The sequence below is a fragment of the Typopeltis vanoorti genome, chromosome 19, assembly GCF_054136105.1.
Source record: "Typopeltis vanoorti isolate ZY-2024b chromosome 19, IOZ_Tvanoo_1.0, whole genome shotgun sequence".
Taxonomy (NCBI): Eukaryota; Metazoa; Arthropoda; class Arachnida; order Uropygi; family Thelyphonidae; genus Typopeltis; species Typopeltis vanoorti.
Genome location: NC_143567.1, coordinates 66,102,791 through 66,124,708, shown reverse-complemented (window position 1 = coordinate 66,124,708; position 21,918 = coordinate 66,102,791). Strand labels below are relative to the sequence as shown.

The 21,918-nt window shown below is 37.3% G+C and overlaps 1 protein-coding gene across 1 annotated transcript in view; it reads left to right on the top strand.

The window, feature by feature from the left end:
- The window catches only part of LOC150096202 (uncharacterized), an 881,296-nt gene that overhangs the window by 714,358 nt on the left and 145,020 nt on the right, over nucleotides 1-21,918 (top strand). Inside the window, exon 30 of the mRNA XM_090409004.1 lies at nucleotides 14,486-14,617. Coding sequence (XP_090265130.1) covers nucleotides 14,486-14,617 — 132 coding nt within the window. The remainder of the gene's footprint in view (nucleotides 1-14,485; nucleotides 14,618-21,918) is intronic.

Here is a 21,918-nt window from a genome sequence, read left to right as displayed (position 1 = left end):
TAAGGGTATGGAGAGCAGTATGCCTGAGGAGTGCTTGGCTGGTGGAACAATAGAGAGAGTGACTTTAGCAATAAAGAGAGAGCATGGTGCAGAAAAGATGATAGTTATGGTGGGTACAAATGAATTGAGTGGTAGTATAAATCGGGTAGCAAAAGATTTAAGACCATTTCTAGATATTGTGAAGAAGAAAAGTGTCAATGGGAGGATAGTGTGTGTGTGCTGTCTCGTTTTGACAATTATGAGTTAAGTAACTGAGCGATGATAATGAATGATATAATTGCAAGAATGTGCAAAAAAAGAGATTATTATTATTATTTTGGGCAACTTCAAGGAGTCGACAGACTCATCGAGGGAGGCCTTAACATCATGTCAAGAACAACTATTTGACATTCACACAGTATCTATCATACCTCGACTTGAACTCATTCATGGTCATAGCATCCACAACAGACTCTGGCAGCTTATTCCACTCATTTACCACTCTCCAAATAAAAAACCTAGCTTTAACACCCCTGCTAACCACATTCTTGCCCAGCTTCCATGCATGGCCCCTAGTCCTCCCACCACCAGTCCTATTCTCAAAAATATCTTCTGGATTAATCTTATAGAAACCCTTCAGTAATTTGAATGTCTCAATCGTATCACCCCTTTTCCGCCTATCAACCAATTTTTTGCAACCCACAAATCTTCAACCTGTTCTCATAAGGTTCATTCCACAGACATGCTATCATCTAGGTCAATCGTCTCTGGATCCTCTCCACCTTCTCCCTATCAAGAAGAAGCCCTGGCGCCCATATCTGGGCACAGTAGTCTAGATCGGGTCTTATCAAGGCTCGATATAGAGGAACAATAACTTGTTTGTCTCTGCTTGTTAAAGTATTTTTCAGCAACCAAGTGATTTGATGAGCTGATTTAGCCACTTTTGCAATATGTCCCCTAAACTTCAACTCCCTATCCACCAACATTCCCAAATCCCTAGCCTCATCAATCTCCTGGAGCTCATCAGCTATCATCAATAACACACCTCCCTCCATTTTATTCTCCCTGTCTCTCCCGAACACACCATACCCATCACATTCAGTCCCACTAGCTCTGTCTTCTGTCAGCCATGTTTCACTAATGCCAATAACCTGTGGTCTGGAAGTGCCAACCAAGGCCAAAAATTCTTCTTGTTCCTAATACTTTTGGCATTTGTATACATGAATTGCAAAAGCCGATTTGTCCCATCCCTATTTTGACCTTATACTAACTATCCCATTCTGATTCGTGGTTTTTCCTACTCACTTGGGCATATTACAAGCATTCACACACTCAACTGTCTCCCTAGAATCTGCATATCTACTTCCCCCCCTAATAACTCTAGTTTCCCTGATTCTGCACATTCACTTCCACTACATTCGATAACACCTTTTCAAGTCTCCGTACACCAAATCTACTCAAATGTAAACCATCCATTTTATATAAATCCTTTCACCCATCGAACTCATTCCACACATCCACAAATTCCACACCACTCATCAAACATAATTCATGCATAAAGTCATTAGCAATTATGGCCCGCCTTCTATTCTCTTCACTGGCATACCGTGGCAACAGACTCACCATCCTAATTCTCTCACTCTTCTCTTTTGCTACCTCAAGCAATTCCTTCACATCCTCACTCATAGCATTTTTGTTTCCTTTCAAATCATTTGTACCTGCTACCACTATCAATTCTTTCACCCGCTGTTTTTGCATTCTAATTGACTTGCTTACATTCTTAACGTTCGCACCGGATTGGTATGATTTTGTTAAACTCTCAACTAACATACCTCTTACTAAGGAATCTCCATACAACACATGGTTTTTTCATTTTGTTTACACTCACTATCATACCCTTATTTTTTCTATCATACTTTTGCTGATTATTAGTTGGTATGCTTGTTAAAAATTTTTGCCAATGCTCCAGCTGCCGATTTGCCCTGTGTATCACTCCGCATAATAGAGCGATCTCACTCATTGCGTCAGTGTCATAATTTTTATTCTGCGATGATTCATTCAATCGTTCTGTATGCTTACCTTCATTCTCACTTTCAGTGCCACTCTCACAGCTATCAGGTATTACCTCACAAATATCACCATTCATACCTCAAATATCGCTGTTATCTAGATTCTCACTTTCAACAACAATATCATTCACACGACCTGAAACACTCTTTAAATCCTCACATTCTTTACACTTTTTGCACACATTCACTTCACTATCATTGTTTAACCAGACTCCAACCGCTCTCCTCGATGCATACATTTCGCAAACAGTACACTGAATCAAGTCCTTTAAGTTAAGATTTCTAGACAAATATGGCAATCTGGACGCCATCTTTGTATTTCTCTTTATGGGAGCCATGTGCACAGATAATCGTATCTATTATTTACTATTAAAATACTTTATAAAGCTTTATAAGAGATCTGGAATTTGTTGACGTCTGGAGTTTGTTTGAAGGCAAAAGACAGCTTTTAGCAAGAGATGGGTTGCATCTGAACATGGAAGGTCATAAGTGATTGAAGATGTTACTCTTTTCTGAACAAGTTGAAGTAATTGGGCAGGGAAACAAAAATTGAAAAGTTGAGTGTAAGAGAGAGAAACTTAAGCAGTGATTGTATATTTGTTGATCCTTATTCGTGGAATAAATTGCAGAATAGAGTGGATAAAAATCAGCATGGGACTACTGAAATTAGTGACATGTATATCAGTTCTAAAGCTGGTACAAGAACTAAAGGGAATCTGCAATTTTTGTATACTAATGCAAGAAGCATTCGAAATAAGAGGGAAGAATTTTTGGCATTATACTAAAATTTGGCATTAGTCAGTGCAATCTCACCAAAAGTTGTAGGCATTAGTGAAACTTGGCTGTCAGCAGAAGATGTGGTCACTGGAATTGAATGTGATAGGTACAGTATTTTCAGGGAGGATAGAGAAGATAGAACTGGGGGAGGAGTACTGTTAATGATAGCTGATGAGTTGCAGTCAAAGAAAGTAGTATATCAAGATGATAGACATGTGAATGATAGTACATTTGAGGCAGTCTGGTGTGAAATGGTTACGAGTGCAACCAAATATACAGTTGGTTGCTGCTATAGGCCAGGGAGTGATGTTGAATTCTTGCATCAGCAAATTAGTGCAATGAGTGCAGGGTTAGTGATTATCATGGGGGATTTTAATTATGGTGATATAAATTGGAAGGAGGAAATATCACATGGCAAAAAGGAAATGGAATTCATACATCTTCTACGAGATAATTACTTGAAACAGCACATAACTGAAGGGACACGTGGTGTGAAAGTGTTGGACCTGGTTATTGGTTCAGAGGATATATGCATAAGTAAGGTGTCCTCGTTACCTCCAATTGGTGAGAGCGATCATGGTATTGACTTGTGAGATTGCAAAATTTGTGGATTTCTCTCTTAAGAAGGGGTATACGGAACTACAGGTTAGGCAATTATAACAAGCTACAGAGTGAGCTTGAAGCTGTCCCATGGTAGAACATATTGTAGGGGAAAGATGTTAGCAGTTCATGGGATAAAATCAGCAGGTATCTGAGGAAGGCAATATCAGATTGTATCCCCATTGTCAGGAAGGCAAACAAGGTAGGTGTTAGATTGACAAGTAGTAGTATCAAGCTTGATCTGCAAAAAAAGAAAATGTTATGGAGAATTTACAAGGAGAAAGGCGATCAGTACACCCATGAGCAGTACAAAGCTCAAGCTAGGAAGGTTACCAGCATAGTAAGAAAAGCTAAATCAGATTATGAGAAGACCTTAGCCAAGGAGATCATGGGTAATCCTAAAGAGTTCTTTCGCTATGTGGCAAATAAAAGGAAGAATGACTTTGGTAGGATAAGTTTAGTGGGTGCTGATGGTATTGAGGTGATAAATTCAGATGTAATAGTCGAGTTACTGAGTGATCACCTTTCAAAAGTCTATGACCCAAGTGAGGATATCTCTGTACCTGTAGCAGTGACTAATGTGAGAATTGGAGTTAAGAAATCAGAAGTACTTAGTATATTGCAAAATTAAATGCAAACACTACTGTAGGTTAAGATACAATATCAGCTCGGGTTTTGCATGAATGTGCAAAGGAATTGTGAACGCCTCTTACTTGGTTATTTAACTTAAGTTTGAACTCTAGTATGGTCCCTAGGGAGTGGAAGGAAGGCAAAGTAGTTCCTCTGCATAAAGGCGGCTCTAACACTGCAGTAGTTAATTACAGACCAATCACCATTTCAGGAGTGGTGGTAAAAGTATTGGAAAAGTTGGTTAAAGACAAAATTCAAGAATGGGAAGATCAGGATATGATACTCTATAGAGGCCAACATGGTTTTGTTAAAGGTAGATCCTGCCTTAGCAATCTATTAACTTTTCATAATAGAATGACATCTGAGTTGGACAAAGCAACTGACAACACAGTGGTACTTCTGGATTTTGCTAAAGCGTTTGACAGGATACCCCATGGAATACTGTTGCGCAAATTGGAGCAGATGGATACTAAACTTGTGATATGGATAGGAGAATGGCTTAGGGAGAGATACCAGAAGGTGGTGTATGGAGGAGCCAAGTCCAGGATGAGGCAGGTGACAGTGGTGTGCCTCAGGGCTCTGTGCTTGGGCCATTGTTGTTTAATTTGTAGATAAGTGATATAGGAAATCGCTTGAAGGGAGATATTCAGTTGTTTACTGATGATGCAAAGTTGGGTAGCGCAATAAAAAATCAAGCTGATATTGAAAGTTTGCAGGATGATTTAAATAAGCTGGTGAAATGGGCAAAAGGTTATGGATGTCAATTCAGTGTGGATAAGTGTAAAGTTATGCATTTTGGGATTAAAAGATTACCAGCTGTGTATCACATCGATGGAACGGTACTCCAAGAGACTGATGAGACTAGAGACTTAGGGATGTTGGTGGATATGGAGATGAAGTCAGGGGACATTGCTAAGGTGTCCACCATTAACATCCAAAGATAAAGAGGTTATTATTCCCCTTTATAAATCATTGATACTTCCACATTTGGATTACTGTGCTCAGGTCTGGTCAGCTAGATTCCTTGGAGATGAAAAGGTTGTGGAGAGGTTTCAGAGGAAAGTGACTAACTTGGTGGATGATGTAAAAAATGCTTCCTATATTGATAGATTGAGAGCTTGTGGATTGCAGAGGTTGGTTGATAGGTGTAGAAGAGGGGGATATGATAGAAACATTTAAATTACTAAAAGGTTTTTATAAAATTGATGCAAGGGAAATATTTCAGCTGTATGATAGTGATGGAAGAACAAGAGGTCATCCCTGGAAATTAAGGAAAAGTGTGGTTAACAAGGGTGTGAGAACAAGGTTTTTCGCCTGGAGGGTGGTGATTGAGTGAAATGCATTGCGTGTCTCAGTTATAAGTTCTTCGTCTGTAAATGAATTCAAGAAGAGATATGAGAGATATTGTTTTGATAGTTTGGATCTCCCATGATGAGTCTACTGACTCCATGGAGATAAAGGTTGGTCGATTGGTAAAGTCTCTGCTACTAATGGCTAACGAAAAAAGTTAAGCAAGTTTGAGTGTGGTTAGTAGTTGGAAGTAGATCAATCGTTCGATGCTGTTGGCACACACTCTCCCTCGATGAGTCTTTGGACTCCCTGGAGGTGTCTAATAATAATAATAATTATCTAGTGACCAGCCTCCAGAAACTGTTGAATGGGCTAACAGTTCAATATTAACTGTTTTGAAATTTGGAAAACATGAATAGAAGGCACTATAGTTGGCTAGGTTATATTAAAGGATGTGGAGAAGGATTTCTACTGGAGGATTTTAATGCACTAGCTGTGTAGTTAAATGATTTTGCTAACAGTTCAATATTGTCAATAAGGTTTTTTCAAATTTGGAAAACAAGGATGGAGTACACTATACAGTTGGCTGAGATATATACTGAAACTGAGTGGCAGTAAGGACCTGAATTTAGAGGTCACATTTACTAGAATCCCAAGGGCAATATAACAGATTACTGCAATAATGACAAGAACATTGACATATAGACATTAAGATGTCTGGATCTGTGTGTGTGTGTGTGTGTGTGTGTGCGTGCGTGCGTGCGTGCGTGTTTTTCTTCCATTAGTAACCCTACCAGTAGGGACTTTATTTCCTACATTGCCTTTTATATGCACTGTATGCATTTCCTGCATACAGTGCATATATTACATGTAGCTTCTAAATAATTGATTAACATTTATACTTATATTTGTATCAATATTCATATTTACATTTGTGTTTTTATATCTATATGTACTTATGCATACATTAACAATGCATTAACAATGCTCATTTATATTTTTATGTCTACATATTTTACATCATATAATCCAAACATCATGAGTAGTTTATATTATATTGAAACGATTGGAAATTGATCCTATTGGCAAAATTAAATAATTTTGAGTAATGCTTTTCAATGAATGAATGTTTTTGATACTAGCCACTCCTCTCTTGAAGTGATGATGTGTTGTATTAGGAGCATCTGGATGGAGTTCAAAATGGTGATTCCAGAATATGGAATTTATTTAGATAATCTTGGTTTTCCATGTCCCATTAGTAGCATAGTTAAACCTGGAGAGATGGCATCTATTTTCAGCCAGTGTGCTTCTGATACTCACATGAATTCTTTTGTTGATCCATTTTTAGATGTTTTCCATTCATTTTCTTCCCACAAGTTTCAGCTTTTTTTCTTTTGCCAGTTGATTTTGCGTACTTTTTGATAACTTATTTCTAACCATTCGTTTATAGCCAGTTGATGAGCTCTCTGAGGATATACCCCTGGGTGAGGGCACATACCCAGTATGTGCCCTCACCCAGAAGAACTTAATTTCCCATCCCTCTAGAGCAGCATTCTGCAACCTTTTTACACCTGCGGACTGGGGAAAATAGGAGAAATATTTCGCAGACCGGCTGATGGCTAATTCAGAAATATAAACCAATGTAGATAGTATTTTATTTATTAAATCCAATGTTATAAAATTACAGTTTTTAGCTGGTGTGATATCTGCTGCTGATTATAAGTTAGAAATTTGATATACATGGCTGGAGCATTGTTTCTGAGAGATGAAGAAATTTTTGGCGGACCGCCAGCAAATTTCTGCGGACCAGCACTGGTCCATGGACCACAGGTTGAAGAACAAGGCTCTAGAGCAGGGCTGTTCAAAACATGGCCTGTGGGCCAAATGTGGCCTGCAGTGCAATTTTGTGTGGCCCACTTGTGGGTTTTAATTTTCACGAGCTAAAAAATAAAATATTTGAATCATTAAAAATCTAATGCATATTAGATATCTTAATTCTATCACTAATCGATAATCTCAATGTTGGTTGGTAACTTTATTTGGTGTTTTTACATCACTATATACCCACACGTTTTTCAAATATTAGATGTGTCAAACAAGCATTCTTACACTGTTTTGTTCCAACATGCATGCTCCAGGAACTCACGAGGAACATGAGCATGCAATTAGTGTGCAATTAGTGTTGTTTATTTGTTCAGCTATCGAGGTTGTGCTGCTGCTGCTCACCAAATTACTAGATACACATTGTGATGTTGCCCTCAGATAAATCTTTTTCTTTTTTAATGGAGCTCTCAGATTATCTAAGGTTGAACAACCCTTCTCTAGAGTGAGATTCCTTACCAGATTTTGTGTCTGCTCTATTAACACTAGGTGGTTGTTGTGGTTTTTTGTGCCATCTATAATGCTTCCAATGCCACTGTAAATTGTTGCAGTCTTTTTGATGAGAGGTGTTGAGTTCTAATTCCCAGAGTTATATATATGGGAGTGAATAAACTATAGCAGGTTGTTTCTGCTTGGTTCTTTGAACAGAGGAGATGCATTCTAAAACAGCATAAAACTTGTATAATGGACTGTCTATAATATACTATGATGGAGCACCCAGTGTTTCCTTCTGTTTTTACTTCCATCAGTGTATATGTGATATTCATCACTTTCAGAGTTTTCCTTTTCTTTAATGTATATGTCTTCTTTGCTGGGTGAGACCACTTACAGTATGGAAATGGAAGTTTGTGGTGGTTTCGATCAATGTTGGCATTTCTGTTATATTTTCCAGAAGTGATTTTTATATAAGACTGAACTCTTGCATCTTCAGGCAGATTGGTGTTAGATCAGCAATAACTCAAGCTGCCTCAAAGGATATTGTTCTGTATCCTTTAATTATTCACATGGCTATAAGGCAGTGAACTCTGCTTAACTTTTGTTGGTTTTTCTTAGATTTTAGTGCATCTTTCCAAGTAGGTGCATTGTATGATATCAATGGTAGTATAGCTCAAGTATGTATTGTTTTTAGCGCTTGTTGGCATGGTCCTCAGTTTATCCTTGCTGACTTAATTAGAAGATTTACAATTATTATTATTATTATTATTACACCCTCCATGGAGTTGACAGACTCATCATGGGAGGTTCATTCAACTGACAGCATATTTATCATATAGAATCCTAAAATCCTTAACACTCCTTACATTAGGAACACAATCTGGTAATGCATTCCATTCACTAACAATTCTTCATGTAAAAAATCTACTCCTCACACCCTTCTTCGCCACACTTTTACATAACTTCAAGGAATGATGTCTGGTTCTTCCCCCTCTCGCCTTCTACTGTTTTCATAATCCTCTCTGGATTAATCTGATAAAATCCTCTCACTAACTTAAGTGTCTCTATCAATCACCTCTCTTCCTCTTATCCATCAAACTCTGCAATCCACATTTTTTCAACCTCTCTCCATAGCCAGCATTCCAAACTTCTGATATTGTCTTAGTCACTCATCTCTGGACCCTCTCCAATGTCTCCACATCACATTGAAAACCAGGTGACCAGATCTGAGCACAATAGTCCAAGTGTGGTCTGACCAGTGTCTTATACAGTGGCACAACTACTTCCTTATCCTTGCATGTTAGCATATTTCTTATCATTGTACAGCACTACGATTTGCAACCTTTGCAACACTAGCAATATGTCCTCTAAACTTTAGTCTACTGACAACCCTCACTCCCATATCTCTGATCTCATCCATTTCCTACAGTACAACACCATCGATATAGTACATAGCCTTATATTTCTGCACCCCAAAATGCAACACCTTGCACTTATTGATATTAAAACTACAACCCCACTCTTTTGTCCAAGTAAAAAGTCTATTCAAATCTTGGGGAAGGGATTCAGCATCAGCAATGCTACTTATAATTCTTCCCAACTTTGCATCATCAACAAATAACTGAAGATCCTCAGTCAGTCCACATGATATATAGTTTACAAACAAGTTTAAGAACAGGGCCCAAGAACAGAAGCCTGGGGCACAGCACTGGTTCCCCCTTCTTTTTTTGAGGCTCTGATCTAGTATATAAAATCTAGTATAAAGAATGCCATGTCCATCAACCCAATTCTGTATTCTATTCCTTATCAATCTCTCCAACACCTTGACCACAACTGCAGTTATACAGATTGGTCTATAGTTGGACACTTCTGTCTTAGAACCATACTTGTGGAGTGGTACTATTTTGCCTTCTTTCCACTCCTTAGGAACCCTACCCACTGCAAGACTTTCATTAAATAACCAGGTCAAGGGCAATCAACTCTAGTGCACATTCCTTAAGAATACATGGTAATATGCTATCCATTCTCACAGCCTTATTCACATCTAACCCTATAAAGTGCTCATTCAGTAATTCCACTATATCCTTCAGCTGTTACCTGCTGCCATGACTATCCACCAATGTTAGTCTGCCATAATTATTCTTCCTCTTGCTTGCTGTGTAGCAGCAAAATTAACTTGAGTTAACCTTGGCCTGACCAGCCAATCTCCTCTCATACTGCACCTTTTCCTTCTTTACCACCTTTCTAGCCTGCTCTTTATACTCTTCAGAGATCTGATCACCACCAATTGTCTTGTACCTCCTCCATAACATTTTCTTTTCCAGCACAGCTTGCTTGATTTCGCTGTTCATCCATTTCACTCCCACTCTATTTACTCACTTAACCCTCAGTATGCAGTCATACATTGCTTTTGTCAGATACTGCCTTGTGAGTTTCCATGCATTGTCAACATCTTTTTTGCTCAGCTCATCTACCCAACATACTGATGCTTACTGACTACAGAGCTTCATATATCACCTACTTTATACTTTCACATGTATCCATTTTTGGCAGTGACCTTTTCTTGTTTCATCACTTCCCAAACAAGTATCTTATGATCACTCTCCCCAACTGGTAGCAGGGTCATCACTTCATTAATAACTACATCTTGTGAAGTTGTCACCAAATCCAAAACATTAAATACTCTAGTTGCTTCAGTTATATGCTGCTTAAGATATTTATCTCTCAGAAATTCCATGAACTCACTCTCCTTGTTCCCATACACTATCTCCTCCGTCCAGTCTATATTCCTGTAATCAAAAGTCTCCTATCATGATCACCTTCTTTTTACATGTCCAACTAATTTGCCTAAACATTTCACAATCAGTATTCTCTGCATTCCCTGTCCTATAACAGCATCCTATCATATATGAGCATGGTCTGAAAGGTTCTCTGCCTAACAATGAAAACGAATTTATAATTTCAAAATTATTTTTATTTTTCAACATAATCTCCTTTAAGACTAATACATTTATCCCAGTGATTCTCCAGCACCATTATTCCGTCCCTGTAGTGGTTCTCAGTAAGATCTGCAAAATACCCTCTAAAGCTGCAATCACCTCTTGATTCGAAGAAAAACGCTGACCAGCAAGGAAGAGTTTTAGTTTTGGGAAGAGATAGAAGTCAGAGGGAGCCAAATCTGGGGAACAGGGTGGATGTTCCAACAATTCATAGTGCAGAGCCCTTAATTTTGCCATTGCCAAAACACCTTTGTGAGCAGGTGCATCGTCCTAATGAAAGATGATTTTTTCTTCTGCAAACCGGCTCTTTTCTCACGAATTTTTTCATCTAGTCTGGTTAAAAGATTGGAATAACATTCCTCGGTTATTGTTTTATGCTTTTCAAGATAATTAATAAACAAAATGCCTTTAGCATCCCAAAACACCAATGCCATGACCTTTCCTGCTGATTTCCATCAGCAGGAAAGGTCATGGCTTAAAGATCATGGTCATAGGTTTCTGACCACTGTTTTGAATGCTATTTTGATTCTGATATGTAATGTTGAATCTAAGTCTCATTCATAGTAATAAATCAATGCACAAAATCAGTTTTATTCTTGTTAAAATGCTCCAAGCACTGTTCAGGGATTTTCATGTGAGTGCATTTTTGATCTGTTGTGAGCAAATGTGGCACCCATCTTGTGCAAAGCTTTTTCATATGCAATTCTTCATGCAAAATATATCCTACACATTCTTTTGAAATGCCTATGGTATCAGCAATTCGCAATTTGACTCGCCGGTCATCCTACACTTTTTGATGTCCTTCACATGGATTATCTTCAAGGCTGGTATGGCCACGTTTAAACTCAGTACTCCATTTCTTAATTGTTGCAAACGAAGAAGAAGAGTGCCCATAAACTTTTATGAACTTTGAATGAATTTCTTTTGGCATTAAACCTTTTTTTAGAAAGAATTTTTATAACCGCACGATATTCAATTTTATCCATTTCAAGGGATGCAAACAACACGTTTGCTTCAGACAGCTGTATAAAACAAACTACTTGATAGAATGACTTGTAATTTCACATGGATGCTTATGACAGATGTACCAACTTGGAAAAAAAAAATCTTGCCGATAGTGTTGCCATCTATGGTCGAGGCCGAGAACTTTTCAGACCAACTTGTATACTAACCTGTTTATTTCCACTTCGCACCGCACAGATTCAAAATCTGTGTATGCACTCTCAATTTCCACACTTTGCAGACACAATTCCTCTGGAGTCATTAACATTACTCCCCTCCTCTTTTCTCATCTCTATCCTTCCAGAAAATTATATATATCCTTCTAATTCTATTCCTGACGTAACATCCTCCTCAGACAACTAAGTTTCACTTATTCCAATTACTTTTGGGCATACTGTCTCGATCAATGCCACAAACTCAGCTCTCTTGTTTCAAATGCTCCTTACATTTGTGTATAAACATAACAATCACTGTGTGTTTGAGGCCTTGTGCTGCTGCAACCACATCTTCATATCCATCTTCCTCCTGCTGTACAATCTGCTGTTTTGTGCTATCCTGTTTCACAGGTAGACTCTGATCATTTGCTACATTAACTTCTTGACTGTCTTCTCAGAAAACAATAGCCTTTCTAAGTGCCCAATACCAAACCCATTTAAATGTAATCCATCAGCTTTATACCATTTGAACTTCCCTTCAAATTCACCCCACAGATTTACAAATTGAACTCCCTTTGCTTCAAACAATTCAGCCATATTACTATACATTTCTCCACTCTGCTTCTCAATTCACTTTTATCATATCTGTTCACTGTTCCCAGCAACACTATACTTCTTTACCTGCTGCAACAACTTTTTCAAGTTACTATCAACATTCTTCTTCTCACTAACTAAGTCATTTGTGCCCATGACTACCAGTATTTCCTTTTCTGCAACACATGAGTTATTTGCTTTATTGTTCCACCAGGAAAGCATGTTTTGTGCACTTTATTAGTAATCACACCTTTAATAATAGAGTACCCATACACTGATATACGACTATTATTATTATTATTATTACGGGCAACTCCAAGGAGTCCTTAGACTCATCGAGGAAGGCCCAACATCATGTCAAGAACAACTATTCAACTTTCACACAGTATCTATCATACTTCACCTTGAACTCATTGACCGTCATGGCACCCACAACAGACTCTGGCAACTTATTCCACTCATTTACCACTCTCCAAATAAAAAACCTAGCTCTAACACCCTTGCTAACCACACTCTTACCAAGCTTCCATGGATGGCCCTTAGTCCTCCCACTACCAGCCTTATTCTAAAAAATATCTTGTGAATTAATCTTATAGAAACCCTTCAGTAATTTGAATGTCTCAATCATATTACCCCTTTTTCGCCTATCAACCAATTTCTGCAGCCCACAAATCTTCAACCTGTTCTCATAAGGTTCATTCCATAGTCCTGCTATTATCTTGGTCACTCGTCTCTGGATCCTCTCCACCTCCTCCCCATCAAGAAGAAACCCTGGCGCCCATATCTGGGCACAGTAGTCTAGATGGGGTCTTATCAAGGCTCGGTACAGAGGAACAATAACCTGTTTGTCTCTGCTCGTTAAAGTGTTTTTCAGCAACCAAGTGATTTGATGAGCTGATTTTACCACTTTTGCGATGTGTCCCCTAAACTTCAACTCCCTATCCTTTGATTCTTTCTTTATAAGATTACCTTCTCCTTATCATCAGCCAATATCTCCTTTAACTGTTTAATATCCTTTAATATGCTTTTTCTAGCAACACATATCACATGTGCTTGTTGAAGTTAAATTTGTTGTCTATTGTTACTATTAGGTATTTTAACTCACTGACTTCCTCTAGAACTTCCCCATTTAGGAAGACTGTTATAGGTTGTTTCGACTTTTTATATGAGATGTGGAGCACTTTAGACTTGGTGCTATTGAAAGTAACTTTCTTCTCATGTGCCCACTCCTCAATTTTAAAAAACTTTTTGTTGGCCGTTACTTCCATGTGTAAGCCTGAATCATTATCATCACATCACTGACAAAAGCTATAACTTTGGTTTTAACAATGAGTCATATACTGGCTGTTCCAGGGAGAAGTAGAACAAGATGCTAATCACAAAAATTGACCTTATACAATTTTTGTGACAGTATAAGGTCAAAAAATCACATTCACATTCAAGGTGAGTATGAACAGGAGAGAAGGGAGCAGATATGTTAATTGAGAGTGGTTGGTGCATGTAGTGCACTGCCTGAAAATGTAGTAAATGTGGAAACAGATTTGGAATGTGGAAATGATCAGTGTTTGATCTTATGAAAGTCTAATAAAAATTGTTCGTGATGGAAACCATTTTACTGCAACTTGGTCCTCTGACAGAAATAGTAATGGCCATTTTGATAAAAGGGATTCAGATGTGGGGAATCTTTATACTGTTGATCTAGTGAGGTTATGTTGATAGAAGACTATGGCATATATTTTGTTGAACTTTCTTTCATTCTGCACCCTGTTATCAGACTAAATTTGTTTTAATAATAATAAAAAACGAACTTTGACATTGAAAATTTATGTGCAATATTAAAAATTCGATTAAAAGTAGGTTTGGAATGAAAATTTTATATATAATATAAATGAGTATTTGACATGGATTACAAAAAATGTATTAATCTGAAAAATATGTAATAAAAAGAATCATATACCAGGTTAAGCTTGGTTACCATTTTTTTTTTAATATTATATAAACTTTTCAGCAACTTATGCTTTTTTTTTTTCACAACAGTCATATCCTTTTTTCAATTCTTTTCATCAAATATCAGGTGATTTAGCTGCTGAAGAAGAAGTATTACAATGGCTGGTTCATCAAAAGGCTGAGGATACTATTGAAACAGTTAATAAAGAAATGTTAGAGCAACTAATCGAAAAGACACAGTACCTTGGTGTATTTTTCTGTAAGTATAGCATTTATAGCTTTGTGTAATATTATTATTACATGATATTTCCATGGAGTCCAAGGACTCATAGCTGTTGTTAATAGCATATGGTGACATAATATATTTTACAAATCAATGATCATGCTTTCTTAATCTTCTTGTTTTGTTTTAAATATAATGAACTAAAAAACTTGACGTGAGGCCATTTAAATGAAAGCAATCTGTAGTTAGATAGCTGAACTAAATGAAAGCATTTAAATTTTAAACATTGTACTTGAGACAAAAGAACTGTAAAAAATGAATTAATGATTTTCCTTTTTTTTTTTTTTTTTGTATTCATCTGTTTTGAAGGCAAGAATTTCCGATTTGCTCATTAAATGATCTTACTATTCACAAACTGTTTAAGTGTTCAGCTGAACAAAGAAATCTTATTTTTAATTATTATTATTATTATTATTATTATTCAGGCCTCCAAGGAGTCAAAAGACTCATCGAGGGAGGTCCTTTCTAAGACATAAAGTCTGTCAAGACTCATCGAGGGGAAGTCCCCCCCTGAGAAACACAAAGTTTATCATACCACTCCTTAAACCCACTGACCGTTCTCACTCCCACCACTCCATCAGGCAATGCATTCCACGGCTCAACCACCCTCCACACAAAGAAACCACTCCTTACCCTCTTGCTCACAGTTTCCTTTCGTAACTTCCAGGGATGGCCTCTTGTCATCACTCCTTCCCGCTGATCAACCAAGCGAAAGAACTCCCCAGTGTCAACCCTGTAACCACCTCTCAACAGTTTAAAAGTCTCAATCATATCACCTCTCCTTCTTCTATCCACCAAACTCTGCAGTCCACATTCTCTCAGCCGATCCTCATAACTATCCTTGTACAGTCCTGAAACCATCTTTGTCATCCGTCTTTGTATCCTTTCCACGGTTAATTTATCCCCTTCAAATCCTGGGGACCAAATCTGAGAACAATAGTCCAAGTGTGGTCTGATCAGAGACTTATACAACGGAATGATAACCCTCTTATCTCTGCAGGTCAGTGTCCTTCTCATAATAGCAGCAATCCTCTGTGTTACCTTCACCACCTTTGCAATATGTCCCCTAAACTTCAGGTTTCTATCAATCATCAACCCCAGATCTCTTGTCTCCCCTACTTCCTCCAGTATAACTCCTCCCATAGAGTATGCAGCATCCCATCGATGTTTCCCAAACCTCAAGACCTTACATTTTGCTGCATTAAACTGACACCCCCATTCATTTGCCCATCTATCTAGCTTATTTAAATCCTCTTGCAGGGCTACCACATCTGCACTATTACTAATAATCCTTCCAAGCTTCGCATCATCCGCAAACAACTGAATATCCCCCTGCAATCCACTGGCTATGTCATTGATATAAAGGTTAAACAATATAGGTCCTAGTACTGAGCCCTGTGGGACCCCACTTGTAACCCTCTGCCTCCTGGAAACTGCTCCACCATACACAACTCTCTGATACCTATCAGACAGCCAATCCTGAATCCAGTTGACCAATCTGACATCCAGACCCATGTGCTGCAACTTAAATATCAGCTTATCATGTGGCACCCTGTCAAATGCCTTCGCCAAGTCTAAGAAAATTGCAGTATATGCCTTTCCCTCATCTAATGCTCTTGTAACTTTATTATAAAAGGCTAGCATATTGCTAAAACAAGAGCGTCCTTTCACAAATCCATGTTGATTCTCACAGATAACATTACCCTCATCTGCCCAATGCTGTACACGGTCCCTCACTACTTTCTCCAAGATCTTAACAACTACTGATGACACACAGACTGGCCTATAATTAGACACTTCCAGTCTGTTACCACCCTTATGCAATGGCACTATCTTACCTTCCTTCCATTCCCTGGGCACCTTTGCCAAAGCCAGACTTTCATTGAAAAGCCACGTTAAAGGTATTGTCAATTCCCTAGCACATTCTCTCAAAACTCGTGGCGAAATACCATCCAGTCCCACAGCTTTACTGACATCCAGAGTACTCAGTATCTGAAACACACTCTCCTCCTGTACCTCCAGACCTCGTACCAGTCCTATCCCTCTAGCATTAAAACTGACTCCTCTAGGATGAAATACTCCAATAAAGTGTTCATTGAACAATTCCACTATGTCCTCTGCATCAGTCACTCTATTCCCATTTTTATCCCACAATATCATTCTTCCACAGTCATTTCTCCTCCTACTGGCCACATAGCTAAAAAATTCCCTAGGATTTTCTTTGGATCTTAGGGCCAATCTCCTCTCATATTCCAGTTTCGCTTTCCTTACCACACGAGTCACTCTTCTGGCCTGTGTCTTATATTCCTCATGCATCTCTTCACCTGTCTCCTTATATCTCTTCCATAGCCTCTTTTTCGCATGCAATTCCTGTTTAATATTGTTTGTCATCCACTTTACTCCAAATTGCGCCCTCTTCTTCACTCGTGGTATACAACTTACCATTGCTGATAACAAATATTCTTTCACAATTTCCCACGCACTGGTGATATCCCGGCCTTCCAATTCCTCCCTCCATGAAACTTCCCGAAGTTGACGTCTAAGACTATTATAATCGTTCTAGTAATTGTTCTAGCTAAAGGCAGAAAGTACTCCAACTATATCTAAATAAATAATTTACTCTTATCAAATATTACAATGATTATTTACTAATTTAATAGCATATATACAGAGGTCATTGAACAGTTCTTGCACACTGTCTCTTTCAAAAAAAGTTTATTGCAAATAAAAAGGTACATTGAGTTCCTGAGTTAAGCAAATTCACCAGGAGAAACATATAGGCAAATATATAACACAGTAATCCATCAAACTGTATTCCAAAGAAAACTAACTAAATTTTCAACACTATTACTCCTGTGAGTGAACTAAGAAGAACAGAAAAATTATATCAATCCTCATAATGAAATGTCATATTTTCTCAGTTATCCTTTCTTTTCTTAATGAGAGAGAATTTAATAGAAGAAGCAAAATAGTCCTACCTTCCAGTAATAGGGACAATATTCATCAAACAGAAACACCACTTCCATGCAATGTGAAAAAATGGCAATTCTTACAAAGCATAATGGAGACGTGTTTAAAATAAATTCTTCTCTTCTAACTAATAAATGATATGAATTATCAAGTATGTTGTTTCTTCAGTTAAAGAAATTCCTGTAAGAAGTACTTTGAAAATATGAGCATATATTATTATTATTATTATTATTCAGGCCTCCATGGAGTCAAAAGACTCATCACGGGAGGTCCTTCCTAGGAAACACAAAGTCTATCAAGACTCACCTTGGGAGGTCCCTCTTAGGAAACACAAAGTCAATCGTCATCGTCATCATCATCATATGTATCAAGGATTTAGGCCTAGCATGGCCTGTTCCGGCCTTAGAAGTCATCGTTGAATCGTTTAAGAGGACGTCCTGGTTTTCTTTTTCCTAATGGCTTGTACTTTAAGGCTTGTTTTGGTAATCCTTCTGTTTTCATTCTTTGAACGTTTTCCATCCATTTATGTTTATATTTTTTAATTTTTTCTATTCCTGGTTCTTGGGTTAATTCTTTCATAATATCTTCATTTCTTTTGTGATCAAATAGGGTATACTTTGCAGTTTTTCTCATAAACTTCATTTCTGCTGTTGTTAATCTTTGTTTGTCTTTTGTTTTATTGTCCAGATTTTACTTCCATATAACAAGACTGGTAGGGCTAATGTATTGTATACTTTTAGTCTGGTTTGTTTTTGAACTAGGTTTGGTTTAAATATAGAGTTAATTACACCTGTTATTTTTAAATATTTTGCAATTTTTACGTTTATATCTTTTTCATTTTCATATGTGATCATACATCCTAGGTAGTTAAATGAATTCACCTGTTCTAAGATCTTGTTATCTATTACTATTTTAGTTCTTGCTGGATCTTGTCCTTTAAAGGCCATAGTTTTTGATTTTTCTGTTGATATTATCATACCATAATCTTTGGATATCTCATTTAGATTTAAAATAGCTTTCTGTAAGTTATCTGCAGAATTTGTAATTATTATTTGGTCGTCTGCAAAGAGGAGAGTGTTTAAGTTAACTGTAGGTGAAAGTTTAATTCCTTGATGTAAATTTTTACTCCATTTTATTATTATTTCATTTAAGTAGATATTAGAAAGAGTTGCTGAGAGGGGACATCCCTGTCGGACCCCTTGGTTTATCTCTCTTGTATATGATAGCTCATGATTTAATCTTATTTGTATTTGATTATTTTCATATATACTTGTGATAGCTTTTAGGATATTATTTGGCATTTGTCTTTCTTTTAATATGTTAAATAATATGTTTCTTTTAACTTTGTCAAATGCTTTTTCAAAGTCAATAAATGCAATATGTGTTTCTGAATTATATTCTCTTCTTTTCTCTATTATTAATTTTAGGCAAAAGGCTGGGTCTATACATGATCGTCCTTTTCTAAATCCATTCTGTACCTCTAGAATAAAGTTTTCGGAATATTTCATTAGTTTGTTATTTAAGATTCTGCTATATATTTTGTAACAGGAATTTAGTATACTGATACCGCTATAGTTTTTAGGGTCATCTCTATTACCTTTCTTAAAGATAGGAATTTCAATTGCTTTTTTCCATTCTATTGGGGGATACCAGGTGAGTAAATTTTATTTAAAAATAATAAGAGTCTTTCTTTGAATCTGTTCCTGAGTATTTATATAGTTCTGAACCTAGCTTATCTTCTTCAGGTGATTTTCCATTTCTTGTTTCTTTCAGGCTGATTTCTAATTCTTCTTCAGTTATTTCCTTTTCATTTTCATTAATTGTTTGCCAGTTGTCTTTTTTAAAATATTTGTCTGTCCACAGTTCTGTGTAGTAATTTAGAAATTCTTCTAATTTCAATTCAGTGTTTAATTTTATGTTTTCTTTGGTATCTGCATTTAGGTGTTTCAAAATGGATTTGTGAAGGGACATATCTTATATATGTTGGGTCTTATTTTATATAAATCATGTTCTAAATTAGAAACAAATTTATTCCACGATTCTCTATGTCTTTTTCTGACTTCTCTTTTAGCTATGGCTCTTATTCTTTTATATTCTATTTCATCTTCTAATCTTTTACTGCTTAACCATTTGTGATAGGCATCTTTTTTTTTCTTTTTGATTATTTCTTTGATTGTATCATCCCAGATCTTCAGTTTTTTTCTTTTATTGAATTTTTTGGTCTTTCCTAAGCTTCCATTTGCTGCTGCATTTAGTATCGTTTTTATATTAAGCCATTCTATTTCTATTTCTTCATTTTGTTTTATTTTATCTAGATATTGGTTAATTCTTTGTTCATATAGCCATTGTATATTTGTGTCATTCAATAGCCTAGTTTTATAAACAAATGTTTCAATTTTTCTTTCTGTTCTTGTTACTTTTAGCCATTTAGGTGGTAATCTTAATTTTATTTTAACAAGGAAATGGTCACTGCTTATTTCATATCCTCTGTGAACTCTAACATCTAGTGAAAATTTTGATGTCTTTTCATTTAATATGAAGTAATCTAATATTGATTTCCGTCCTCTTGCTGCCCAAGTATATTTATGTATGTCTTTATGTTTATAGAAGGAATTCATTATTTTTAGGTTATTATAAACTACAAAGTCAATCAATTTTTTACCATTTCTGTTTAGAGTGTGTTCTCCATGTAGTCTATCGTACCACTCCTTAAACTCATTGACCATTCTCACTCTCACCACTGACTCAGGAAATGCATTCCATGGTTCACCCACTCTCCATGCAAAGAAACCACTCCTCGCCCTCTTGCTCACAGTTTACTTTCGTAACTTCCAGGGATGGCCCCTTGTCATCACTCCTTCATGCTGTTCAACCAAGCGAAAGAACTCCCCAGCGTCAACCCTATAACCACCTCTCAACTGCTTAAAAGTCGCAATCATATCACCTCTCCTTCTTTTATCTGCCAAACTCTGCAGTCCACATTCCCTCAGCCGATCCTCATATCATTGTACAGTCCTGAAACTATCTTTGTTATCCACCTTTGTACCCTTTTTACAGTTAATTTATCCCCTTCAAATCCTGGGGACCAAATCTGTGAACAATCGTCTTAAGTGTGGTCTGATCAGAGTTTTATAAAACGGAATGATAACTCTTTTATCTCTGCTGATCAATGTCCTTCTCATTATTGCAGCAATCCTCTGAGTTACCTTCACCACCTTTGCAATATGTTCCCTAATTTTCAGGTTTCTATCAATCAACCCCAGATCCCTTGTCTCCCCACTACTTCCTCCACTATAGCTCCTCCAATAGAGTATGCAGCGTCTCGTCGATTTCTCCCAAACCTCAAGACCTTACATTCTCCTACATTAAACTGATACCTCCATTCATTTGCCCTTCTGTCTAGCTTATTCAAATCCTCTTGCAAGGCTACCACATCTGCACTATTACTAATGAACCTTTCCAGCTTCACATCATCCGCAAACAACTGACTATCCCCTTGCAATCCACTGACAATGTCATTGATATAAAGGGGTTAAACAGTGTAGGTCCAAATACTCAGCCCTGTGGGACCGCCACTTGTAACCCTCTAGCTCCTTGAAACTGCCCCACCATACACAACTCTCTGATACCAATCCTGAATCCAGTTGACCAACCTGACATCCAGACCCATGTGCTGCAACTTAAATATCAGCTTATCATGTTGCACCCTGTCAAATGCCTTCGCTAAATCCAAGAAAACGGCAGTATATGCCTTTCCTTCATCTACTGCTCTTGTAACTTTATTATAAAAGGCTAGCATATTACTAAAACAAGAGCGTCCCTTCACAAATCCATGTTGATTCTCACAGATAACATTACCCTCATCTGCCCAATGCTGTATACGGTCGCTCACTAATTTCTCCAAGATCTTAACAACTACTGATGACACACAAACTGGCCTATAATTAGACACTTCCAGTCTGCTACCACCCTTATGCAATGGCACTATCTTACTTTCTTTCCATTCCTCGGGTACCTTTCCCGTAGCCAGACTTTCATTGAAAAGCCAGGTCACAGGAGCTGTCAGTTCTTTAGCACATTCTCTCAAATTCCATGGTGAAATACCATCCAGTCCCACATCTTTACTGATACCTGGAGTACTCAGTATTTGGAACACACTCTACTCCTGCACCTCTAAACCTCGAACCTGCTCTATCCCTCCAGTATTAAAATTTACTCCTCCAGGATGAAATACTCCAATAAAATGTTCACTGAACAATTCCACTATGTCCTCTGCATCAGTCACTAAAAAATTCCCTAGGATTTTC